Source organism: Equus caballus, chromosome 7 (assembly GCF_041296265.1).
Source record: "Equus caballus isolate H_3958 breed thoroughbred chromosome 7, TB-T2T, whole genome shotgun sequence".
NCBI lineage: Eukaryota > Metazoa > Chordata > Mammalia > Perissodactyla > Equidae > Equus > Equus caballus.
The window spans coordinates 48,759,750-48,787,576 of NC_091690.1; the positions used below are offsets into that span (position 1 = coordinate 48,759,750).

At 42.8% G+C, this 27,827-nt stretch overlaps 1 protein-coding gene across 4 annotated transcripts in view; it reads left to right on the forward strand.

Annotated features, from left to right (window-relative positions):
* The window catches only part of LOC100629226 (zinc finger protein 709-like), a 38,977-nt gene extending 13,519 nt beyond the window's left edge, over positions 1–25,458 (forward strand). The window contains exons 2-6 of one of the 4 annotated variants that reach the window (XM_070274032.1): positions 2,244–2,578; positions 3,548–3,650; positions 22,377–22,503; positions 22,698–22,770; positions 23,163–25,458. In XM_070274032.1, the coding sequence (XP_070130133.1) occupies positions 22,470–22,503; positions 22,698–22,770; positions 23,163–24,780 (1,725 nt within the window). In that variant the 5' untranslated portion in view covers positions 2,244–2,578; positions 3,548–3,650; positions 22,377–22,469 and the 3' untranslated portion in view covers positions 24,781–25,458. Of the gene's footprint in view, positions 1–2,243; positions 3,651–3,863; positions 4,038–4,140; positions 4,220–22,376; positions 22,504–22,697; positions 22,771–23,162 lie in introns of those variants that run through there. The other 3 variants (XM_023646483.2, XM_070274031.1, XM_023646482.2) reach the window with 3 other exon arrangements.
* The last annotated feature ends 2,369 nt before the right edge of the window (positions 25,459–27,827 follow it).

Sequence of the window (27,827 nt, forward strand, 5' to 3'; positions counted from 1 at the left end):
TGTGTGTCTTAAAATTTGGCTGGAAGCCATCCTGTGGCACATGAGTATAGCAATTTTTTAGTCTGACGTTGCTATGCTTTCCTCCTCTTGTGTGAGCTCTAAGTTCCAAACAACCTTCTTGCTGGATCAAATCATACAGAAAGGAAGAGCTGAATCTGTGATAAATATTACACACATTAAAAGCAATGCTTCTTGACAAAAATATTTATATTTAACCAGTGGCATTTGATTACTTCTAATGGCTTGGAATACTTTAAATATGGTCACCTGCCTTTGATGAAAGCTTCATTTCCCCAGGCCTTTTGGACTCTCATGTTTGGTGATGGGAATAGAAGGAAATGACTAAAGGGGCTGGTCCCGTGGCGGAGTGGTTAGGTTCGCATGTTCTGCTTCAGTGGCCTGGGGTTCACAGATTCAGATCCCAGGTGCAGACCTAGTACCGCTCATCACTAGTACCACTGTGGCAGCATCCGCTATAAAATCGAGGGAGATTGGCACAGATGTTAGCTGAGTGACAATCTTCCTCAAGCAAAAAGAGGTAGGTTGGCAACAGGTGTTAACTCAGGGCCAATCTCCCTAACAAAAAAGTGACTAAAAATACTGTGGCATCCTTCAGATTTCAAACAAGGGCAAGGGCCATCTATTCCATAGTGGTGATTTTAATATGGCTAGCAGGGAAGAATAAAATTTTTTTCTGATTTGCACAAAGAAGTCCATCCTTGTCAATGAACATTTATCCCTAATTTCATAAGATGAGGTAAAGAATGCTCAGAGGCAAAGCTTGGTCTGAGTCAGGCAGCCTGGTGATGAATCCGAGCCCCCTCCTGACTGCCTGTGTAAAGTCACACAAGTCACTCAGCTCCCCTAAGTCTCAGTTTCCTCTCTTATCAAATAGGATCATGCTAGTGCTTCCCTGTTAGAAGTCTGTGCAGATGAAAAGGAATGAGCCCATCCATCTGTGGTGCTGAGTGCCGTCCCTCACACTCAGTAAGCCTCCCTAAAGTGCCTTTATTATCTGTGTCAGCACTCCTGCTACTATTCTCACTGTCATTGTCATCATCATCTTCATAACGACTTAGAAAGCAGAATTCTCTCTGTGGAATCTACAACATTTTACACTGCAGATGACCCAATGGTTCCTTGACATGTAAGGTTGCACCTGGCCTGTAAATCCACTGAGAACCAATGCTTTTAATAAAGTTCTGTGATGACTATTTTCATTTCTTCTGTGGGTGGTTACTTTCCCATACTTTGAAATCTTCACTAAATAAATGCTGTGCTGATTAGTTTTTGGTAATTTATGCCTTCCCCACTAGATAGAACAATTTGGTTGATTCTTCCTCCCAGTACTCCCTCCAAAACCATGTCAACATTTCAATCAGACCATGAAGAGAAAATATTTTTTTAAAGAGGAAACATATATCTTGATGTTCTGCCATTTAAAGATTCTTCATGATTCCCAGCAGAAGAAAGATTATTGCTTCCTTGTTTTTATTCAGAGCTAAGAGCTGCTTGCTGAACCTTGGGTAACTCATTCCATTAGAAGCATATTGTAAGGTCATGGGAAAAATATCCTTCTTCATATGTACAAAGAATTCACTGAACTTCTTAAGTGGAGCTGTTTGTTTGGCTTAGAAGACCATGTCGTAGCCTGAGTTGAGCTCTCATGGGCTTCCCTCAGTGCAGGTGGATGCTCCAACACTCTAAGTATATTCTGACCCTCATGTTTGCCATGATGGAGATTAACAGGAAACACGAGATCTTACCTACCACAGCCTTAAGATATCATGTCTACGGTGCCAAACACAGTGACTAAAGGACCCTTGAGAGCACCACGATGTGACTGCACATAGAGGTAGACTGTCCCTATTGCTAACTGTGAGAAGCAGAACAATTTAGCAATTCATCAGCGCAGGAAGCACATCCCTATTTTCTGCCCAGATGTGGCCTTCTACTGTAACTGTACAATTCCCACCGGTGCAAATGAAAGTAGCATGGGGAAGGGCAGTGATGAAATGTAGTTTCCTCAGTACCATGTTTCTGAGGCTCCACAGTGTGAGAGGAGAGCCAGACTTAAGCATCTTCCCATTTGAAAGCACGTTGTTTGTATGGTGTGTCCTTTATTTGAGGTGGAGATGAGGAATTAGGAGTTAAAACCAATAAAACAGGACTTCCTAACTTAGGAAATGAGAGTGATTTCCAGGAAACTTGCTTCTTGACTGTTTTCCAACTCATTCTTACAGGGAAGATGAAAAACAGATAACAAAATGGAAATATCTTCTCCATCTCTCAATGCTTGAGGCTGAATACCCACAGAACTTTTCTTCCTACATTGGATGGGAGACTGACGGATGATGCTACTGCCCAGCAGTGTTCCCCCTTGTATCATGACCACTGGTTGTAAACTGGGTGCTTCTTTCCTGTTTTCACTGAGATCACTCATGGTTCTTTGGCTCTGTCCCTCAGTTTCCCTCTGTCAGATGGCCTCCCGGGATGCTTCTGTTCCTGGGTGTGGTGGAGTAATTGCTGAAGTTCAGATGGACTTGGGTGGGGCTGTTTGACTCAGATGACATCAAAGGTGGGTACTTCCTCAGGGAATAGGGACAGGAAATGGTCAGAAATAGTATCTGTGCAGACTATATGGAGAGGATGCATGTCACGGAGTGATTCCAACATTGTCAGCATGAACGTTATTCTCTGGTATCATAGACTCACCTATCAGGGAGATGATTAGCCAGAGAAAACCCAGACTTCTGATAAGTGTCTTTATAGGTGGATTAAATAGCGTAACCACAGGTAGGGGGTAGATCACGACCATGGAGAGTGGTTTAACCATGAGTGAGAAAGAGTCTTTGCTTATATTTTCCATGGGATACAAGTATTTTCGTGTGAGAAACACTTTCTAAAGTTAACCATTCTGAGTACCCAGAAGTCACTTTTCTTCTGAAATGAGGGATTGTTTTGGCTCTCAATGCTCTTATGCTGAATCTGACTGAAGAGCTGTAAGGATGCCCACCTAATGCACCCCTGGTATTTTACCAAAACTAATGGGTTTGCCTCTTGACCAGAGCAGAGCAGAAAAGCACAACCAAGGCAGAAGTAGGTGAAGAAAGGTTTATTACTTGCACAAGCAATGCAGAACACCAGGGATGTCTGCCAAAGCAGTGTCTCCCCAAACAAGGGTTTAAGCGGGTCCCTTTATTAAGTCTTAGTGCAGTTCATGAATATTCAGTTAAGGAAAAGGCAGGAGATCAGGGTTTATTGCCTAACAGTCATGTTCCTTTAAGCCTCATGCATAGATGTACACACGGTACTATGTATATTGCATAATCTAGAAATGGTCGCTTGGTCCCTCTCAGAGGAGAAGAATTTAAAATGTTATTGACATTATAATAGGGACAGTGCAGTTTGAGGCGGCTAGAACTGGCTTCAGCTAGCTTGCTTGTGGGAACCTTCTGTGGTTAGGCTCTTCCTGAAACTTTCTGTCTGCAAAACACTCAACGGATAATAGTTTTGATGAGATCCTCTGTACTCTTTCTTTGCCTAGTTCCCTGGTCACAGTGTCTGTGCCTGTGTGCGTATCTGGCAAAACTGTCAGACTCCAGCTGTCAACAAAGATCAACATGGAGAGAGACTAATTATTGCATACGGTGAGATAAGTTTCTGTTGTGTGTGTTTATAAAGAAAGATCTCAGTTGCACAAGTCACCTCCCAACAATACCTTTCAAAGCAAATGTCCCTGCATAGCATAACTTCTGGTTGGCTTTCTGCTCAGACACCTAACCTCAGGGGGCTGTCACGGACACACAAGGGGGCGAGTCTCGCGAACTGTCCAATCAGAGGCGGCGCCAGAGCAGGTGGGTGGGGCGAAGCTCCAACCACCCGGAAGTTGCTGACGCTCCAGCCACGCTGGGCACCGAGTCTCCCCGCCATTAAAGGCTCTACCTGGCTGTGTCGCCTGTTGTGTTGAGTTGTGACCTGCACCGACTGCGGGAGTCATAGGAGGGACGCCAGGGGACCCAGGAAACCTAGAAATGGTGAGAGTTCGGGCCCAGAGTCAGGATTTGGGGGAGGCGTGTCTGGTGCAACGTGGACTTCCCTTCCCGCTCCTGCCGTTAACGGTCCCTGGTGGCTCTGCAGCAGCCCCTGTCACCCTGTGACCTGCACTGGCCGTGGGGGTCGTAGGAAGGACTCAGGGGACCCAGGAGCCCTAGAAATGGTGAGTGTGCGGCCCCGGGGTGAGGACGCGGGAGGAGGGGCTGGTGGGAAGCGGCCGGGCGGGCCCGGCCTCCCGCGGTCCCCTCCGGGGTCTGCGGCCCCGAGTCCGCGGTGGCGCCGCTCGGCCCTCGGGCCCCTCCGGCCGCAGCGTGGGGGCGGGGTCGGCAGCCGGGCCCCGGGCGTCCTGTGGTCCCTGAGAGCGGCCACCGGGGCCGGAGCGTCTCTGGGCCGCTGTGCGCCCGCAGCCCCGCGTGTCCCAGACGGTGGGGGGCCCGCGGGAGGGCCCGCAGGACAGTCGGGCCTCGGTCTCCGGGGTCCGTGCGCGGAGGGGCTGCGGTCTGTGGGTCCCCAGTGCTTCCTTTCTCCCAAGGGGCAACCGTTTTCTTCTGAATTTTCCATATATTTGGGGAGCAGAGTCTCAATCCATGACCCTGTCCCCCCAGTCTAGGTCTTCCCAGGGCTGACAACAAATGCCTGAATTCTCAGTCTCTCCCTACATTCCTAAATGCCACGTTTCTGCCTCCGATTCACAGCATTATTATCAACTGTTAGTCCTCGGCAGATTTGAAACAGATCCAACATTTAATTGTTTATCATTTTGTCACGGTCAAGGGATGGCTGTTTTTAAGAGATTTATTTCGTGTGTGTGGATACTTTACATGAGAGAAAAGCAGCCTATAACCGCCTGGAAGTACGTTGCATGAAATCCTCGTGCGTCTCCCCCAGGATCTTCCTGGGCACAGACATCCTGTGGGAGGTCCTCTGGGTGCAGGTTCCTCTTGAGAAAGTTTCCTGGATGATCTGTCCTGTCAGCACTGTCCCTACCTGAGTTGGTCTCCTTTAAATGACAATGAATTTATTTTCGTCTCAATTTTTCAATGAATAAAAATTTATGTAATCAATATGGTTTGAAAAACTGTAAAATATTTCCAAAGAGGCAAGAAAGAGGTGAATTTGGGAAAAAATAAAATATTCCAGTTTTACATTGCATGTACTAAATTCTTCTTTCCTTTTTTTCCTCCCATTGTGGGTAGTAATATTCTGACTTCTGTTTCTTTTTTTTTAATCAGCATCAGCAATTCTTTATTTTTTTTTTTAAATTGGCTCCTGAGCTAACATCTGTTGCCAGTATTCTCTTTTTTTCTGCTGCTTCTCCCCAAAGCCCCCCAGTACATAGTTGTATATTCTAGTTGTGAGTGCCTCTGGTTGTGCTGTGCTTTCATTTCGGGTGAGTTCAAATGGATTTCCAGGGCTTAGACTTGCAGACCTAAAGTGTTCAAGTAGGATTAATCTTTTATTAAAAATTTCTTGTCATAGAAATAATACTATATTAACATCTTTTTTCCGCAAAATGCAGCATGTTCTTGTGGGGTTTCCTGTTGAGTTAGCAAAGTGCCATATAATTTTGTTCCCTTATTTCCACATAAAGACTGCTTTGAGTGTTTTAGCTGGATTGTTCAAACACTGGGTTTGTGCATTTAAAATATCAGTGATGGTCCAAAAAATTCCAGTGGGGGCAGAGGCCTGAGGGCAGTGTCTCTAAGCTGAGGCCCCCTTGAGCCTGCAGAGGGAAGGCCCTGAAGGCCCAGTTGTCCTTCCTGGGGAGCCTCCCCCTGCAGGTGTCCTACTGCTCACACCCCCATGGAAGGAGCCTTGATCCTGAGAGGAGCTGCAGAGCCCTGGAAAGCTGGGGGTGCACGTGCTCATGAGGTGGGGAGTGACGCCATTTCTGAGGTTGTCACTGTGGTCCTCTTGGGCCTGTTTCTAGACATAATTGGAGTTTTGCATCCACAGTGTAGGTGCACTCAGAGAGTAATTTGTTTACACTGAGAAAGTCTGTGAGAGTCAGGAGCTCTGGGTCCTGGATTAGGGCCCATTAATCTGGGGTCCATCTGAGTCAGAACCTTAAACTGGATCCAGCTGAGTTTCCTCACTGTGAGAATGGAGCCTGAGAGAGGGAGCATGTGCACTGTTCCCTGGGGAGAGGAGGGTGTGTGGGGCTCCCAGAGCTCCTTCCTGTGGCTGCTCAGGTGCCCTCCCCTCCTTCTCCAGGGACTGACCCCCTCCAGGGCTCTGTCTCCACCAGGAGAGTCAGGAACACGGGACCTTCTGAGTGTGGCTTTCCTTCTGTCCTGTGGGAAGCAGGCTGCTCATCTGAGCTGATTCCAGTATTTGTGTTTCTTCCCTTTGGATTCCTTTATCAATGGACTAGGGCAGCCCTGTGGCTCTAGTTTCCCTTAGCACATGGGCCCTGAGACTGCGAATTGATGAGAGAGAGGATGTGAGGAAAGCAAGAATATTTTCCAGTTTTAGGTCAGCTTTTCTATGTGCATGCCTCTACAGACTCTAGAAATTTAAAAGGCTAAAATAATTGAAATTCTATTTAAATTGATGTGAGGAAAGCTTATGTAAATCTTCGAAAATCGAATATATTTAAGACTTTAAACTCAATCCCTGATTGTATTATAACATGCTACTTAGTCCTGAAAATACTCCCGGTGTGAGATATAGGAGAAGGACAAACTAGGATGTTACATATCCTTTTAGTAAAAAGAGGTCCAAAAATTTTGTTTTCTATGGTTTACACTTTTGTAACTGGTAGTGTGTAAAGGAGTTAAATCTTAGAATGGTTTCTTAGGTATGAGTTAAAATTAAAGACTATAAATATCTTTGTTTATTTGAAATAAATCTGTAAGACAGCAAAGTCTAACTTAAGAAGACTCACTGCCATATCCTGGTCCCCTCCAGCTCTGTTACTCCAGCCACCCCCAAATACACAGTTTTGATCATTTCTTGAGATCCTGTTAGTGCTTATATAATCCAATTGAGAATGCATGTTCTTCTTACACACTTTGTCCTCATAATGAGCAGTCAGACTCCACATTTTGGGTGACTGCTCACAGCTTAAGCCTCACCCACCCTGTTCCCCTCGTGCCCCCACCTGGACAAGCTGAGGAGAAGCCTGGGTGCTCTCTCCTCTAGAGCAGGCAGGAGATTCCCACCACCCCAGCCCCTGCCTGTGTGCAGAGCTCTTGCCCCGGCCCCACCCCCAGGCCAGGCTCCATTCCTTGCTTTCTGAGCCCTGTCGGAGCTGCGTGAGAGGCCGGCCCTGCCCTCTCCTCAGACCTCTATTATGTGAGTCCTAAGCCTCTTCCTACCCTGTGTGTGGGGGGCTGTGTGTTCCACGCTGGCATCAGTCTCAACAAGGGAACCACCACTCTGCAGGTGACCATAACAGCTGGCGCCCTGAGCAGCTTTTTCAAACTTGACTTCCACCTGTGGGTCTGTCTTCTCTTGCTCTGACTTGCTCCCCTGGTCTGCTGCCTGGTGGCGGCATGCACTGTGGGCTGCTGCTTGCTGGGGAGTTGGTGCTGTGAGCTGTGCTGCCCCTTGTTGCATTGTTGACCCACCAAGCTCAGTTCTAGGTTCAGCTGAACAGAGTTGGCAGTTTCAAGACTTTATAAGCATTTGGGAGCAGAGCTATGGGATTGGGGCCTCCTTTAATGAGTCCTGGGTCAGTGTCTTTGCTGGGATTTACCTGTGTGTTAGGGTGAGTCTGTGACAGATGCTTGTGGGCCTGACATACCCAGGAATGGGGGTAGCAGACAGGGACTATACCCTGTGCAGGAGATGGGTCACTTCTGAGAGGGCTGTCATTTAAAAAAAGAGAAGAGAGGGGAAAAGGCAGGCAGCAGGTGGCAGGCTGAGTCCACACTCCTAACACCAGAGGGCTCCCCAGGCCCCTTCAGTACCTCTGCTGCTGCCCCTGCCTCTACTGCCGCAAAGATCCTGACCTTCAGGGTTAGAGGGGACACACTCATGGCACCTCTCTGGCACAAGGTATTAGTTCGAACCTGACTTAAGCCCAGAGTTTAAACCTTATAAAGCAACCGGTTGTCACGGGGGATGCTCCTAACCCTGATGGCACTGCTTTGAGGCTCTTGGGTGGGAAAAAATTTATATATACCCGGGTAGAGAGACAATCCTTCCCCTGGTTTTTCTCATGATGAAGGAAACAAAACAGGAAAGATTAGGAGGAAGGAAACAAGAGATAAAATACTGAAACAGGGTCCACAATTTGACCTAGTTGGAAATCCAGAATAAACTGAAAGAATTTACATAGCAAAACAGATAAGTGTACACTGAGTGGCTTTTGGGCCTCTACACCCTAGGTTCTGAATGAATTTTGCTCTCTGATGTGATGCACCAATTCAGAAACCTTCAAGCAGTTAATCAACACTAGGTGTCAAATGACAGTTATACCTGGGATCCCACTAAATTTAAGGAAGGGGCCCCTGATGATCTTAGGGGTATTAATGAATATGATATAGAGGACAAATAGAAATATTTCATCTTTAGCCATCAGAACTATGGTCTCACCTGAATTCTCCATGGTCTTAAGACCCATTGTCCTAAAATATCCCATAGTGAGCTGGGAAGCTCTGAATGAATGATCAAGAATTACAATGAAATGAAGTCTTTGCCACTTATAAGTTGGCTTGACAAATTGGGACTCCAGTGACCTTACCCCCAAAAGAAAGTAGTTAATATGGCCCAATATAAATTACACAGGGCCTTGAAGGATTGAAAACTGTATAGAAAACCTAGTTAGTAGGGGCCAGCCCCATGCCGAGTGGTTAAGTTCACACGTTCCACCTCAGGGGCCCAGGGTTTCATTGGTTTGGATCCTGGGCATGGACCTACCATTGCTCATCAGGCCATGCTGAGGTGGCATCCCACATAGCACAACTAGAAGGACCTACAACTAGAATATACAACTATATTCTGGGGGGCTTTGAGGAAAAGAAGAAAAAAAATAGATTGGCGACAGATGTTAGCGGAGGACCAATCTTTAAGAAAAAGAAAATCTAGTTAGTGAAGGGTTAGTGCTTATTTTACAGCCCAGTTTGTCCTATTATTAAACCTGGAAAGAATGGATGACCCCTCAGAGTGGTTCACCTCAACTCGAGGCTGTGGCTGCACCACACAGACCTCTGTCCCCAGTCCCCACAGTGTGGAAATTACTGACCACAGCCAATCAGCAATTGATAAATATCCTGCTCTCACAGGTCTGGCTAAGTCTGCTCTGTCCAGTCCTGTGTCCACAGCCTCTCAGCTGCACTTGGCCTTCCCCTCTGAAGGGACATGATGCCCCTTTACTGGGTTATCCTCATGGATCTTCCACACCTGTGCCCTCCCACAGTCATTGCAGGAGGGATCTGAACTGCATCCTGCTTTCTGCAAGAACACAGGTATGACATTACATTAATGACATCTCCTCTGAGGACATTCAGAACATACAAATATTGAAAAAGGGAGGTCACGAAAACTGGATGGCATGTTGCCATTCATATAATGTGAGGCCCTGACAACTTGGTTAAATTTCTGGAAATCATTTGATGATGTGAGACTCAGTCCTTCTCTGACACCATGAAGAAATAGGTATTGTTCCTCTAAGCAACCACAACATCTACTAGGTTCTTTTGTTCCAGAGGTAACATACTTATTATATACAAATTTTACTTGAGCCCATTTGTGCTGTTACTTGCAAATTTCCCACCTAGAATGGGCACCCTACCATGAAAGTGTGGAGACTCTCTCCAAATTGTCATACAACCAACACTCCTGTTAGTTCTCTCAGAGACTCCTTCACTATGAAGGCCTCAGTGACCCTCTGTCATGCCTCCTGGGGTCCCTATGGTGGCCTTAAGTTGTCCATAAGCTTCTGGTGCAAGAACCTGCCCTAGGCCCTACACTGTATGCCATTAGAGCCGCAGTGACCTCTACTTATGAAGTTATTCTGAAAGTAGATGGCCCTGAGCTGTGACCTTCTATCCAGCAACCCACTTTGCCTTGGGACTTAGAAGCAGCACTCTAAGAGCTCAGCATGGCTACTGAGACCCCCTGGAGAAAGGATGGAGCCAAACCTGGGCCCTCTGGGATATCCTACCTACAGGAGGGGGTGGTCTTCCCTGTGCTCATTCTCCTGCCAGGTCGTTTTGAAGGAGGCCACCCATTTAATCATTGATCATTGTTTTCCTACCATCCAATACATTTTAAACACTGTTAGAGGAACTGCTCAGGTGTAGATGTAAACAATGGACAGCAATACCGGAAGTCCTGCATTCCTGGGATTAAAAGCAATGGTTCCCCATAAAGATAAAGAGATAGACATAGTTCATCATCATTTTAGCCATAGTTAAACGTTTTCCTACATGTGCTATTTGATCATGATCCAGACACATGGTCATCTGCAAATTGACACTTCCATTGCTTTGGCCCATGGATATTTGTGATATTTATGTTTCTGTTTAACATAACCTATGGATTGAATTGCCTTTTGATACAGCATATCATTTTGCTTCAATTCATACTGGGTGACACAATTTGAACCCCATGAAACCTTTGAGTTTCTCTTGTTTTCAGGAAGGGTTCTGGTCATCTGCACAGTGGTAGCCCATCCTACGTTTTCCTATGAGTAGAGTGACATATATGCAAGTTCAATGTGATTTCTGGTCACAGTGCTAAAAAGAGCTATGAGTGTTTAGAGGGTAATGATCCAAGCAATAACTGAGGCGAGCTGTAGAGAGACACACAGTGTCATTTTGAGTAATGTCCTATGTGCTGGGAAAGGAGGTGAATTTGTCATCCTCAAACTGGGAAATTTTCTATGCCTTTCTATAAGAGGAGTAGCTGGGAGGTTTTTGTTTCAATGATTCACAAAGCCCCCAAAGCCCATTTTTGCTATTTTCAGGGATCATTTCCATATGTTTACATTTCTAGGAGATATTTTGGAAGACAGGGTAAAACGTGCCAGCTTTTGTTTTATTAAGCAACAACAAAAATCCAAAATTGTTCCTTTTTTAGTGTTCATTTGTGTTTTCTTAGCAGTGTAGTATTTTTATAACTATGTATCTCATTTGACCCCTGTCCCCATCCTTTCTCCCCTGATGCAAACGAAGAATGTTAAGCATGGGGTCTTGCCCAAATTCGCATAGCTCATAATAGTGGAATCTCTTAGTTTTGAAGGCATAATGTGTGCCCCGTCCTGGGCAATGTAAAAAACTTCAAACTCACAACAGTGCAAGGTTATATAATTATACCGTTTTCCAAATATGGCATCAGAGTTTCCAAGTAGGACTCATAAGACAACATGGTGTTCTACTTATATGACATTCTGGAAAAAGCAAAGGTATAGGAACCTAAACAGATCAATTCTTAAACATGAGAGGGTTCAGTACAAATGGGCACCACGAGACTATTCCTTTGTGGTGATGGAGTGTTCTCCATCCTGATGGTGGTATAAGTATACATGTGTGAAATCTCACAACTACTCTTAAAATAGTATGTGTATATATGAAAACAATTAATAGAAAACAACACAAAAATGTTTTCACATGCTAGGAGAATGTTAAACTCTCCTGAGCTTTGCTTGCTATGTGTGCCACACTTCCTTGCACCACCTTGGGTTCCTTCTTAAGAAAAAGAGGAAGGACTGGGGAAGAAGGACATAGGCCACTATAGACTGTTCCTGATGCCCAGTCTGAAGTTAGAAAGCTCCCTCTAGGGCTACATCTGCCCTGGTGTCATTCACATAACTGGTGAGAAAGTGATAGGGCTCCTGGCCTCCATCTTTGAGTTGACACCCGGTTTCTCAGGTCATATCCTGGGAATGCGGTGGTCTGAAACATAAAGGTGCATCTGTCACATCTCCACACATAGGATCTGCCTGGGTACATCCTCATCTAACCCTTGGGCATCAACCTCATGTCTTCCCAGAGCGGGTCTTGAGGCCGTTTCCAGCTCTTGAGTTTCCCATCTCAAGCCTACTCTGTGCCTCCTTGCTGGGAACATGTTTAAATGCAACACCTGTCCCACTCCGCAAATGTTCTCTGCCGTGTTGACCTTAAAGCTGAAAGAGCCAGTTATTCTACAAGTAAAATGAGTTTATTCGGGAATAGCAGAGGAGGTGCAATTCAGGACATGCAAACTGGTGAATCATAGGCAGGTAGGGAGAACAGAACAGATGGGCTTGTTTTCATAGAGGACAGGAGGAAGCTGGGAGGGGCTGTTTGGAACAGCAGTCCATTGAAGGAGAATGAGAGTTCAGCATGGTGAGAGTGGCTGAGTGTGGTGGCTTCTCATTGGCTGGGCTGTTGCTGGGCAAGGAGAAATTCTGCATCCTCCTGCTGAGGTCTATAAAGTAAGCTTCCTCTTGCTGGGGAAAGGGAGGTTCACTTCTTTCTTTGAGGCCTGCAAGGTGTGGTGAATATCAGTGCATAAGATCTCCCCCTTCAGGGCTTCCTGACTCCATTTTAAATGAGATTTCCTGTATTTGTTTTCACATTTGGAACCCCAGGTGACTGTGAAGTGAGGCAATGGCAGAACCCAGAACCCATGTCATGAGGCACAGGCCCCTGGAACAGTACTCCCCACTGTCACATACACATCCCCTCTGCACCAACAAGCACAGTTTCACTCTTGTATAGTCTCAATACCACCAATAATGTCAAAGTGATGTCCTGCCTTGTCCGAGCTCTGGGAGTCCCTCAGGTGCCCAGCTGTACCTAAATCACTCTCCTGAGATCTCTGGCACGTTCCACCCTGTGGTTTCAGTGGCTCATGTGCTGACCATGCCCGGCTCCCTCACCTCAGAACCTGCCCCCAGAGTTTGGAGCCCACCCACCAAGGCTGGTGCTTTCTGTTTTTGGGAACAGGACTCATCCTCATTAGTTCTAGCCCTGAGGCCTGTGGGGAATGGTGATCTCAGCCAGACTTTCTGCAGTTGGGGGCTCCCCTCCCTTCACTTGGATCCCACGCCGAAAGATGTGGCAACAAATGGTGGGGATTTACATCTTTCCTGAAGTGCGCAGGTGTTGCCCCCTCCTTTGTTGGAGGCCATGCCCACTGTTTCTTGAAGGGAAGAGGCAGAAATGAGCCAGGCCACATCTCAATGTGCTCTTGCAACAACTTCCAGTACTTTCCTGAATCCACAAGGTGATGTCTCTGTGGCTGAGAGAACTGGGGTCTGAGGTCCCAAGGCCTGCACCCCAACGAGTGAACATTCCAGGGAGGGCAGTGATCAAGGCCTTGGTAAGGACCCTTGTGAGGTTTTTGAGCAGGTGAGACCTCACGGAGTGTTGGGTCTCAGACCTCAGAGACTGCAGTGGAGGATACAGTGGCTGGGTGAGGACACACAGACCTTTGTTGTCCGCACTGAACTTCCACTGGGAAAGCAAAGTGAGGAAGGGGCAGGTGGTGAGGGCACATTTCTGGAAGGGATCATAGCAGCGTGAGGGTCTGGAACACGGTGATCACTGCAGCCATCGCGGGCCCTGACTCTCCCTCTCAGGGCCTGGGCTGTGTGTCTCTGGGCTTTTATCTCTGAGGATCTGTGACTTTGGGTGTCTGTGTGTGGGTGTGTGCACATGTGTGTCCAGTGAGGAAGCCTGTGTGATTTTGTCTGTCCGGGGGGCTGTGTGTGTATGTCCTTAAAATCCGGAATGCTTTTATGTCATTTGGTGCCTAACTGCCCTGGTAGCTCCTCCCTCACCATGTTGAAATGAACTGACGTGAGCAGAGAAATCCTTGTCTTCTTTCTGATTGTATCAGTCATGTGTTTTATTTTCTGTCTCTTAAGATGTTTTAACATCTTGGGGGGCCTCTCAGACATAGGGAGACCCTGCCCCTCCCAGGGGCATCTCATTCCACATTGGCGGTGGACAGCTTGTCTGGAGCAGGCCTCTCGTGCATACCGCCCGATCCAGTGCCCTGTCCCTACAGACCTCCTGTCTGCCTCTCACACGCCAGACAGTATTCCCTGCCCTAAACCCACCCAGGGCCAGGTGCCAGATGACTGAGGACCATCCCTAGGCCCCAGAGGCTGCTGGGATTGTTCAAAGCAGCCAGTCCTGAGCTGCTCACTCTGCCCTGACTCACATTTCCTGTGGGACCCAAATGAAGGCTGTGGCCTAGGTTTGTGTCCCTCTCCTGATTCTGCCTCCTGAGCAACCCTGATGCAGCCCCTCTCACCTGCCTGGCACGGTGTGCTCCTTATCTAGAGAAGTGTAACTAACAAAATCTTTCAATGTCATTGGACAGTCTATGTTGTCACTTAGTCACTTCCATAAATTAAAATCTCAAGGGCACAAATTGGACACTGATCCTGAGGAGAAAGTGTTCAGGGAAGATGGTGGAGCCACCGTGGGAGGACGGAGTGAGGTCTGTGGGAATGTGAGTCCACAGCAGAGCTGATGTTTCCCGGGGAGCCTGCAGCAGGGGACATGGGGGCTGAGCGAGGAGATGCTCACCTTTGGTCCCCTCACTGAGCCCACGATAGAAAAGCAAAGGGACAATTCATGATAAGTAGGTTTTTTGGGTGCATTTATAGCAATGAGGATGTCTCCAGCCATTTTAGGAACTGACAAAATTGTGCCACTTGAGACTTCACGGATGGACCTTGAGATATATTAAGTGAAATAAGTGAAAGACAAACACTACATGATTTCACTCATGTGGAAGATAAACAAACACATGGACAATGGGCACAAATATATGGTGATGGATAAAAATTAGATTATTGGTGGTTAGCACAGTGCAGTCTGTACAGCAACTGATAAATAATAACTTACACTTGAAATTTCACAGTTATAAACCACTATGACTTCAATAAAATAATTAAAAGAAATAAAAAGAATAAAAGGCTGTATTATTCCTAAGGAAAATGAATTCCTGTTTTAATGGATGTGAGGAAAAGTACTTAGATTTCTCTTTTCATTGATATGAAGAAAACAGGTAAAAGCTTATGTAAATCTTTGGAATTCCTAGTTTATTTCAGTGCTTAATTGCAAGCCCCTGCTGTAATATAATATGCTGCTCCTTCCTGAAAATATCCCCAGTGTGAATATAGTGGAGGGACAAACTATCATGCCCCTTGTCCTATAAGTTAGAAAGGGGTTGTAATGTTTCTATTTTCTGCAGTTTTATATTAGTTTTTAAAGGATTATATCTTGGAGTGGTTTCTTATGTAGAAAAGTTAATTTTAAAAAGCAGAAGTTAATTAAAAATAATAATCAACCATAGGAAGATATGTGTATATAAATTTCTCTCTTTATTTTAAATAAATAATGCATGAGGTTAAAGAAATTCCTAATTGAGGAACTAACTCCCCGCCTGCGGGTCCTGCCCCGCTCCTCTGCTCTTGCTCCAGCCTCCCTCCCGTGACCAGTGTTGCTCACTGCTTCACCATCCTGTTAGTGTTTCTTTATATAAAAACAAGCCAGTATGAATGCCTATTTTTCTTAGCCATTTTTTCTTGTAATGAGTAGCCAGGGTTCACAGATTTGCTATTTGACCACGGAAAATGTAAGCCTCGCCCTCCCTTTCCTCCTGGGCCTTCTTCCCTGGACAGGCTGATGAGAAAGCCTGGAGGCTCCTGCACTGTGGGCTGCTGCTTGCTGGGCAGCTCCTCCTGGGCGCTGTGCTGCCCTGTGTGGCATTGTTGACCCCACCAAGCCTGTGTTCTATATACAGAGGACTCTGAGCTGGCAGTTTTAGTTCCCTTGGGAGCAGGAGTCTGGGGATGGAGCCCTCCTTAACGTGGTCCTGGGTTATGTCTTTGCTGGAAAGTATCTATGTGTTTAGAATGAAGGTGAGACTGAGGCTGGAGTCACTTTGTCAGTACAAGGAGTCTGGGGCTTCAAGGATGATCATACCCTGTGAATGAGCTGAGCCCATCAGGTGGTCACTGGTTAAAGAGCAATTGTTTTAGAGAGAAAGAAGAGACAGGAAAATGCAGCCAGTAGGTGGCAAGATTGCAGAGGGCTCACCAGTTCCCCTAAATAACTCCGCTGCTGCCCCCACATCTATTACCAGAAAGATCCTGACCCTCTGGGTGAGAATGGAGGACACCCAGAGTCTGAGTTTGGCACAACAAAGGGATTAGTTCAAAACCAACTTAGGCCTGGGTTCCTTACACTCTGTAAAGCAACCACTTGTCATGGAGGAGCCCTCTGACCCTGACGGCAGTGATGTGAGTCTCTCAGAGGAGGACCTTAAGTTGTCCATAGGCTTCTGATGCAAATAACTGCCCCACATCCCACACTATATGTCATTAGAGCTGCTATTATCACCAGGTACTGAGATCTCTTGAAAATAGAGGCTCTCATAAGCACTGAGCATGTGACCCTCTACCGAGGTGCCTATTATGTCTTTGGCCCTGGGGACAGCCTCATAATATGATAGAGGCTAACCTTGGCCCTGCAGATTATGCCACCTGCAGGAGGGGCAGGGCCTTTCTTCAGTTGTTAAAAGCCGTGAGGGTGATGGAGGAGGTCAGCCATCTCCCAGACACCTTGGTTCCTGGGGTAGTTCCGTGGGATTACCTGAATGCACAGCACTGGGGAGTGCATGGACTTTGAGGACAACAATACACCTTCGTACGTGATGGAGCTCAGTGGAGAGTTGCTGCTCTTTAACCCATAATTGGGACATCCCTGATGAAGAACTAAACCCAGGTGTCGCAAGAGCTAACCAAACATCAGGCAGTCATCTAACTACTGGCCAAAAATTGGCCTCATCTGCATATGTTCATAACCTCTTGGTTGGTTGTCTGAGAGATGCCTGTTTGTGGTAAAAGAACTATAGGAATCTCTTGACTCAGAGATACCCAATATAGAAATCCAGGAAACACTTTTCTGTACATTACTAGGTCTACAATACAAGGACTCACCAGGACACTCATTATCCATCTTGGAGTTCTGACACTACTGATAGTGACCATGGTGCTTCTCAGAGGATACAGTGCTGTGCTCCCCAACAAGGCATTCGATGGAAGTTTCCCCTCCCTCATGGGTCTCAGGCTCATAGAGCACCAGACTGGCTTGTTGAGATCAGTTGAATGACAGATGTCCTGTTTCACTTATCAGGGGTGAATTGTAATGCATCTGTCTTCATCTTGTTTTGGAAAGACTTCAGTTCTTTTAGAGCAGTTGTTTACAGAAAAAATTGATCAGAATTTACAGAGAGTTCCCACAATAACCCTTCTCTCTGCCTCCACACAGTTTGCACTATTTTTCACATTTTGTATTACTGTGGTACATTAGTTACAATTTCCAAACCATATTGATGCGTTACAGTGCACAGTGCACATTAGCATTGATTCTGTGTTGTACAACATGTGGGTTTTGGCAAATGTATAATAACGTGGACCCATCTTTTCTGTATCATGGAGTGTAGTTTCGCTTCCCTGAAACTCCCATGTGCTCCGCCTGTTGAGTCATCCCTCCCTCCAACCTCCAAACCCTTCACAACCAAAGGTCTTTCTACTGGCTCATGCTTTTGTCTTTTCCAGAATGTCATATACTTGGAATCATACACTGCATAGCCTTGTCACATTGGCTTCTTTCCCTTAGCAGTATGCTTTTAAGGTGCCTCCATGTGTTTTCATGGCTTGATACCTCATTTCTTTTATCACTGAACAGTATTTCATTGTATGGAGGCACCACTCATTCTCTATTCAACACTTGAAGGACATCTTGTTTAAAATTCTCTCTCTTGCCAATTATGAATAAAGTACCTATAAACACTCATATGTCAGTTTTGTGTGAACATAAAGTTTCAACTTATTTGGAAGAATACCAAGGAACCATACTGCTGGATCTTACTCTCTGTACCAGCAATGTATTTTGTTTTGAGAGAAACCCCCCGTTTTCCGCTGTGGCATACGAAATTCCATTTCCATTTCCACCAGCAATGAATGAGGATTACCTGTAGCTTTGCATCTTTACCAATATTTGGTGTTGTGAGTGTTTTGAGTTTTAACCCATTTAATAAGATTTTAATGATACCTCGTTGTTTTATTTGCAATTTCCCAATGACATTTGAAGAGGAGCATGTTTTCATATTGCTTTCTTCCCATCTATGTATGGTCTTCGGTGAGCTGTCTGATCAGATTTTTTTCCCTGTTTTTAAATTGGGTTGTTTGTCTTCTGAGTGTTGAATTTTAAGAGTTCTTTGGACATTTCAAATACCACTCATTTTTCTGATGTTTTACGAAGATTTTCTCTTATTCTGTAAATTATGTTTTTATTCTCTTAACACTCTTTCTCAGAGCAGGAGTTTTTCATTTTAATGAAGTAAATTTTTTGTTTTTTTCTTTTGTGGACCTTCCTTTTTGATTTTGTATCTAAAAAGTCATCTCCAAACCCAGTGTCATCTAGATTTTCTCCGCTGTTATCTTCCAGGAGTGTATTCCTTTGGCATTTTACATTTAGATCTGTGATGAGTTTTGACTTAATTTTTGTGAAAGATGTAAGGCCTGTGTCTACATTTGTTGTGTGTGTTTGTATGTGGATATCCATTTCCACCACCGTCTGTTTAGAAGACTTTCTTTTCCATTTGAATTGCCTTCCCTTCTTTGTCAAAGATCGGTTGACTCTATTTGTGTGTGTCTCTAAGGAAATGAATTCACTCACATATCCTTCAACCTTGCTATACGCTCATTAATTCCAGGATGTGTTGTAAATTCTTTCAGAGGTTTCACAGAGACAATCATGCCATATGGATCAGATGTTATACATTTAGCTACAGGGTTCATAAAGATGTTGTTTCTTAAGTAGAAGTTCCCTGCTATTAGTTGTTTTTTTATCATAAGTGGATGTTGTATTTTATCAAATCCTTTTTTTATTTTCATTTTCCCCTCCTTTCCTTTCTGATATTAGTGATTTCCATCTTCCCTTTTTTCTTTATCTTGACTAGAGGCTTATCAATTTTATTAGTCTGTCAAAAAAACAGGCTTTTTTTGTTTTAATTTTCTCTGGTGATTTCCACAATGATATTAATTTATTTTCTAATTTTTATTATTTCTTTTTTGTGGTTACTTTGGGTTTAATTTGCTGTTGATTTTCTTGTTTCCTAAGGTAGATGTTTACATTATTGTTTATGGATCTTTGGTTTTCCAGTATATTTGTTCCATGACATAAATTTCCCCCTAGGCACTGTTTTTGCTGCATCCAGGAACCTTTGGTATGTTGTGTTTTGATTTCATTTTGTTCAAAATGAGGTTTTATTTTTCTTGAGACTTCTTTGTTGATCCTATGTATTATTTAGTAGTGTGCTGTTGAATCTCCACATATATGGGGTTTTTCCAGCTATCGTGTTGTTATTGAGTTCTAGATGAATGTCTAGGTGGTGTGAGAGCATATTTTGTATGATTTCTGTTCTTTCTGATTTGTTAAGGTGTGCTTTATATCCCACAGTGTGGTTTATCTTGCTGAATCTTCCACATGAACTTGAGAAAAGTGTATATTCTGCTGTTGTGTGTGAGTATTCCATAGATTACAATGAAATTCAGTTGTTCCACAGTGCTGTTCAGGTCACCTCTGTCTTCCTCTTTTCCTGCCTCCTGGAATTTATAATCCGTGATCAGAAGGTGTTGAGTTCTACATCTATACTACTGGATTCATCTATTTCTCCTTGTATTCTATCAGTTCTTGCCTCATGTGTTTTGCCCCTCTCTTGTTATGCATGTACACACTAAGGGTTGCTGTGCCTTCCGGGAGAATAGACCCCTCTATCTACTGATAGATGCCTCTCTCCATCTCTGAATTTTCCTTGGTTTGGAATCCACATCGTCTATAATTTGTATACCCAGGGCAGATTTCTTTTGATCAGCATTGGTATGGTATAATTTTCTCCATCCCTTTACCTTTCATCTATCTATGTCTTTATTTTTAAGTGGGGTTTCTTGTAGACAAGATATGATTGTGGTTTTTGAAATCTGATGTTACTGTATGTTTCAGTTGTATTGAGACTATTGATGACTAAAATTGTTATTGATATAGCTGGATTAATATTTACCCAATTTTTTAGTGTTTTCTATTTTTTGCCCTTGATTTTTGTTTCTTTTTGTCTTCCATCTTTTTTCTACCTTCTCCTGTTGAAATTGAGCATTTTCTCTGATTGTTTTTTTCTCCTCTTTTAACATATCACTTACACATTTTAGAAAGGAATTTTTTGATGATTGCCCTTGAGTATTCAGCATACATTTATAAGTAACCCACCTTCTCTCCCAAATAACAGTATACCACTTCTCTGTGTGCAAGTACCTCATAACACATTCTTCCCAATTTCCCCATCCATGTCCCTTGTCACATTGCTATCATTTATATCACTTGTACATAAGGTTCGCATTACCAAATATATTGTTGCTAATATTATTTTAAAGTCATCTGTTACATTAATTATAAGAAATATAAATGATATTTTACTTTAATTTTTTCTTTTTCTAATCCTCTACCTTTATTATTTACATTCTTTCTAAGTTTTTGAAAATTTCATTCAATGTAGGTGTACTCATGACAAATTTCCTCAATTTTTGTCTCAGAAAATCCTTATTTCTCCTTTGTTTTTGAAGGATAATTTTGCTTGACAGAGAATTCTAGGAGACTTTTTTTTATTTTCAAAACTTTAAATATTTCACTCTACCCTGTTCTTGCCTGCATGGTTTTTGAAGAACTCCAATTTATTTCAAATCTGTTTCTTAATACGTAAAGTGTGTTTCTTCTCTGGTGTTTCTCAATACATTCTCGGTCTTTAATTTTTCTCTATTTTGAATATGATATTCTTGGTCATGCCCTTTTGTAATTTATCATGTTTAGTGTCCTCTGAGCTTCCTGGATGTGCAGTTACCAGCTCTCATTAATTTTAGGATATTTTGGTGATTAATACTTCACTTCTTTCTTCTGTTTCTTTCTGTCTTCCTTTTACTTCAGATATTCGCATTATGTATATTTGAAACTTTCTGTTAAAGAGAGTTGTCATAAATTTCATGGAAATTGTCTTCTTTTTGTTCTTGCATTGGACTCTCGTTGAAATAGGTTTTATGTTTAGTACAGGCCTTGATGAAAACAGAATATCTGAGACATATTCCAAAATGCCATTTTTTTCCTTTTCCCTAATTTTGGAGACACTGGTTTGCCCTAGGACCTGAAGCCTCTCATGCATCTAAGAAGAGTTGTTTATTTCTAGTTTGTTCATTTTTCTTCTCGTGAGATCAAGAATGAGAGCTTCTAAGTTCCTTAAGTGCAGGATCAGAAGTTGGCAGGGCGTCATCTAGAGTGGCTGGATGGGAAACACTTCCTCTTGAAGTTCAGGAATGGAGATTCTTTTTTTGGAGGAAAACACTAATCAATCCTTCACATTTTTTATAATCATGGGCAAATTGACCATCAAAGCTTTGTGGACGTCAGTGAACTCCCATGCAATCTGCAGCTCTTAACCTGTTCCTCAAGGGCAGCAAGGCCCAGGGTACATTGTTAGCAACTGACTGGAAAGAGCTCTTATGGCACATTATTATCTCACTATGTGTTCTAAAAATTGGTTCGAAGTAGCCTTGAGGCACATGAGTATAGAGATCTTATGGTCTAAGTTGTCATGCCTTCTTCCTTGTTTCTGAGCTCTAAGTTCCAAATAATGTTCTAGCCCCGTCTAATCATGTAGAGAAAAGAACTGAGTCTATGATAAATTTTACTCAAATTAAAAGTGATACTTCCCCACAAGAATATTTACATTCAGCCAGCTGCATCTGCTTACTTACTTGTAATGATTTCCTGGAGTACTTAAAACAATGTGGCCAGCTGTGCTTTGTTAAAAGTTTGATTTCTACAGGTCTCCTGGACTTTCCGTTTGGTGATGGGAGTAGACAAAAAAGCTTCCACTTCTTCACTATGTCATTATCCATTGAAATCTCATGCACATTTTATCCTCTGCCTTATGAAGTGCTGTAACTTGTGGGTAAGAAGGAAGAAGATGAAGGAATTTTTCTCATAAGGAATCATTAGTCTTAAAATGATACTTGTTTCATCTGTATGACATTTCTGTCATTTCCCAAGATACTCTGGACCCTGCTGTTACAGAGAAATATGATGTAATGTGATAACAGTAAAAATGTGTAAATAATTTCCATTTTGTGGTGTTGAGGATGCTGTTAAATTGATAAGGAAGTATGTACAGAAAAGCAGTGAGTTTTTGATGATCACAAAATAGAATAAATATTTAGCGATGACAGAATCATACGTAACCTTCCTACAAATGGAATATAGATCTCCAGTGCTGTCAGTCTTATTCATCCTGCTCTGCACGTATTTCTGATATTTTAGGACTCAGTAGCCATTGAGGATGTGGCTGTGAGCTTCACCCCAGAGGAGTGGGCTTTACTGGATTCTTCACAGAAGAAACTCTACAGAGAAGTGATGTGGGAAACCTTCAAGAACCTTGAATCAATAGGTAAGAATGAGGATATTTCTTCACTTTGTCAATTAGAAAACAAGTGTTTCTCACCCATCAACATTGTTTGAAGATGTAGAATGTGGAAAGGAGGGGATGTTGGTAAATAAATTAGAAATGGTCATGGCTCATTATGGACTTAGAATCTGAGAATTTTTCTATCATTACTAATATCTTTGGTGTCACCTTTTCAGTCTGCATTTCAGGACGAACAAGGGAAATTCTTCGTATTGAAGATCAGTACAAAAACCAGGAGAGAAAGCTAAGGTAAGTCACACTCACAATAGAAAGCAGTGTCTCAGGTGAGAATCCTGGTAAGTATGAAATTTTAGAAAGAAAGAAAGAAAACAAATAACCTTTGCTTCAGGTTTAGCTATTCTTAGAAAATGTTCATAAAACATACCTTCTGAAATGTAATATAGAGGTTCAGCTTTTAGAAAATAATTCACTTGGACAAAGTATTAATAAACCCTATATAGGAATATCACTGTTTGGATAATAGGAAGGGTGAAGGCCTCTTGCAAAGCATTCAGTGTATTCAATTTCAAAGAATTCAGATAAGACGGAAAACCTAAACTTTTCCTATAAATCATAATAAATATAACAAATATAATAACATTATAAAGAAATCATTAATAATTTGCTCCTCATTTTTACAGAAATCACATGGTAGAGAGAGACTGTGAAAGTGAAGAGGGCGGTGAATGTGGAGAAAACTTCAGCCGTATTCCAAATCTCAATCTGAACAAGAAAACTACTGCAGCAAAACCATGCAAATGCAGTGCATGTGGAAAAGTCTTCGGGCATCATTCATCCCTTAGTAGGCATGTTAGATGTCACACTGAACACACACATGACTATCAAAAATATGGAGAGAAGCCATATAAATGTAAGGAATGTGGGAAAGCCTTCACTTTTCCCAGTGTTCTTCAAAGACATGAAAGAACTCATACTGGAGAGAAACCTTATGAATGTAAAAAATGCAGTAAAGCCTTCAGTAGATTCAGTTCTCTTCAAAGACATGAAGGAACTCATACTGGAGAGAAACACTATGAATGTAAAAAATGCAGTAAAGCCTTCAGGTCTTCCAGTTATCTTCAAATACATGAAAGAATTCATACTGGAGAGAAACCCTACGTATGTAAAGAATGTGGGAAAGCCTTTACATCTCTTTCAAGTCTTCAGTCACACATGATCTTTCACACTGGAGATGGACCTTATAAATGTAAGGAATGTGAGAAAGTATTCATTTCTCCCAGTGCGTTGCAAAAACATGAAAAGAGGCACACTGGAGAGAAACCCTATGAATGTAAAGAATGTAGGAAAGCCTTCAGTTCTGTTAAAGGTTTCCAAATACATGAAAGAAATCATACTGGAGAGAAACCATATGAATGTAAAAAATGTAGTAAAGCATTTAGTTGTCTTAGTACTCTTCAAACACATGAGAGACACCACACTGGAGAGAAACCCTTTGAATGTAAGGAATGTGGGAAAGCCTTTATTGCTCTCACAAACCTTCGATTACACATGGTCACTCACACTGGAGATGGACCTTATAAATGCAAGAAATGTGAGAAAGTATTCATTTATCCCAGTTCATTCCGAATACATGAAAGAAGTCACACTGGAGAGAAACCCTATGAATGTAAAGAATGTGGGAAAGCCTTCAGTTTGTACACTAACTTAAAAATACACCAAAGAACTCACACAGAGAGAACATCCCATGTATGTAAGGAATGTGGTAAGGCTTTTATTTCTCTTCAAGCTCTCCAAATACATGAAAGAAATCACACTGGGGAGAAACCCTATGAATGCAAACAATGCAGTAAGGCGTTCAGTAGACTCAGTTCTCTTCGAAGACATGAAGGAACTCATCCTGGAGACAAACCCTATGAATGTAAAAAATGCAGTAAAGCCTTCACTTCCTCCAGGTCTCTTCAAATACATGAAAGAATTCATACTGGAGAGAAACCCTATAAATGTAAGGAATGTGGGAGAATCTTTACTGCTCCCTCAAGTCTTCAATCACACATGATCTTTCACACTGGAGATGGACCTTATAATTGTAAGGAATGTGAGAAAGCATTCATTTCTCCCAGATCATTTCAAAGACATGAAAGAACTCACTCTGGAGAGAAACCCTATAAATGTAAAAAATGCAATAAAGCATTCACTTCTTCCAGTTCTCTTCAACTACATGAAAGAACTCATACTGGAGAGAAACCCTGTGAATGTCAGGAAAATCTGAAAGCCTTTATTTCTCATGAAAACTTTTGAGGATATGCAAGAATGACACTAGAGGAAAAACCATATAAATGTAAAGAATGTAGGAAAGCCTTTTGTCATCTGAGTTCTTTCTGAGGGATGGAAGGGTTCACTTGACAAAAACCTCTTGAATGTAGATACCATGGGAAAGATTTCAGTTGGCCGACATCCTTCTATGTGAAATCCCCACCAAAAAGAAATATAAATGTAAGTCATGTGAGAAAGCTTGATGGAAATTAATTTGTATAATATTCTAGAAAACTTTCAACATGAAAGAGTTGTTATAAAAGTTGTAAATATATTGTGCTTAGCAAGCCTCTTAAACTGCAACAATGGATTCTAGATTTCTACTAATTACTTTCAGAAATGAATATTGAGGTGAGATAATTTTGCAAGTCATCTTTCATCTTAGAGTACTTTTTCCTTAAATCAGTTAATAATATTTTCTCTTTAATTTTTTTAATAATGTTTTAATTGTTCTGTGTTAAGGGACCATTGAAAAATGATAGTTTCTGTTTGTTGGAATTTTCTTACTGGCTTTGCATTGCCATCCTGGAAATGCCTAATCCATTGTATATATTGTTCCTTTCTTAGAGAAAGGTCCTGTTTTGGGGTGGTGGGTATAGCTGCCTTCTTTTGTTTTCTGTACTGTTCAACAGTTGGAATAAATTTTTATGTATGGCAAGTTTATCAGAGCATACTTTCCTGTGAAGTATTATTTTCATATTTGGGTTCAGTAAAACCATGGAGTTGTTCCCATTTAGAGAAGTACGTGCCTTCATCTGCACTGTTCTAGCTCATCCTGAGTGTATTCTGTAGGTAGAGTGACATCTATGTGAGTGCACTGTGATCTCCCAGTGGAAACACCACAAAGAGCTATGGGTGTTTAGAGGGAATTTTCTAAGGAATAATTGAGGTGAGCTCCAGAAAGAGGGTATCAATTTGAGTAACATCCTGATTGAGTACAAAAGGAAAAATAGGAAACTCCAAACATCTTTTCATCACAGGAGTCCCTGGAAGTCTCTTGTGTCAATGATCCACAAAGCCCTGGAGCCCCTTTAGCTGTTCGCAGGTTTCATTTCCATATGCTTAGACATCCAGCACATGTTATGGAAAAGTGGGAAACAGCAGTAACAGATTCCAGGTTTAAAACTGCAAAGGAAATGGAATGTATTCCATTTTTTTAGTGTTAACTTACGTATTGGAGGGGTGCCATTCAAATGGGCACCACAGGAGTGTTCTTTTGGAGTGAAGGTATGGTTTTCATCTTTTGATGGTAGTATACATTTGTGAAAGCTCATGAGAGCTCTTCCACTATTTTATATGTTTAAATATATGTTAAATACATAATTATTAGAAAACGAATAACATACTTGCTTTCATATGCTAGAAGATTGTTAAGCTCTTTTGAGCCTTGGTTTTTATATGTTCAACTCTTCTTTCTACTACTGTGGGATCCTTCTTAGGAAGAATTGAAGGACTGGGCAAGAAGGAGTCAGTCCTCAACAGGCCTTTCTTGCAACCCTGTCTTAATTGAAAAAACAACCTCTAGGGTTGCACCTGCCCTCAGCTCATACTCATAACCAAGAACGAAGTGACAAGGCTCCCAGAATCTGTCCTTGAGTTCAAAACAGCTTCTGTGGACAGATCTTGAGAAATACTATGGTTGTAAAACATGAAAGTGTATCTGAAGCGGGATCTGCCTGGGGACATCCCTATTCTTGTGCATCAGCATCATTTCATTGCCATCCAAAAACTCTTTCCAGCTGTTCGTTTCCCAACTCAAACCTACTCTCTGCCCGTTGACTTGGAAACATCTTTCGAAATCAACACATGACCCCCTGGAAGATTTCTCTAAGGCAACTCAAGGGGGCTCTGTGCTGAGTGGGTGACAGAAGCAGTGGTAGAACCCATGATGTGAGCACATTCTGTCAGCCACAATGACCACAGACATCCCATATTTATCAGAGATCTTGCTTACTTATTCATACAACACTTAGAAATTGACTGTCTTTGAACTGGGCAACAAACAGCTGTAGAAGTTTTCAAAATGACAGTCCCTATGTCAGCACCGCCCTTGACACATCCCTTTACCGTAAAGGTTTTAGCAGCCTTCCAGTGTGCATTAAAGAGGCTCTAAACCTCTCACAGTGGACATAAATTGCCCAAGGCATTCTTGTGCCAGAGGTATTCTCATCCATTGCTGCACACAATTAGGGAAACCACTAATGGCAACTGACATAGTCTCTTGTAAATGGAGGCTGTCCCAGGGCCTGAGCTGATGGTCTTCCACAGGCCACTTCTCATTGTGCCTTGGATCAGGAATGCAGAAGCCCTCAGGCTTCTTAATCAGAGGCTTTTTCATTGAAGAGAGTTGGATACCTACAGGATAGAGCCAAAGATGGTGCTTCTGGAATATCCTACTTAGAAAAGTAGAAAGTGCGTACTGCTCTTTATTTGACATAATCCGTGTGAAGGAGGTCACTCCCTTTTCAGGCACAATGGCCACTCAGATAGTCACTTGGGGGCACAGGAGTAACCAGGGTGTTCATTTCCTTTATAGACAGTGTGCTGCCACCACACGTGATGGCATCCAGTGTAGAGATGCTGCATTCTTCTCCTAGATCAAACAGGCCATCTTTGATCAAAGATTGGACCCAAGCATCAGGTAAATTAGTCAAACTCCAGACAGTCATGCTAAAAATAGAAAAGTCCTTGGCCGAGAATTGAACTTATGTGCACATTTTTACAGATCCTTTGGAAATTGCCAATAATCTAGCTGTCTCGTCCCATCACTAACAACATCTTATTTATGGTCACATAAAGGATTCTGGGAATATCTTGCCTCATGATAGCCAAGTACAAATCATTCACTCTACTCTGCACATTTAAACCTCAATCTGCAGAGGCTCATGTCATTGCTCAGGGTGATAAATTGACCCAAATTTCTGAGACACAGACTGACACCTCAGACCTGATGGTATTGACGTTGACCCTCTGATCCCACAGAATATGAAACCACTTGGACGTTTCTAAGCTAAAAGCTTAGGCAGAATTCA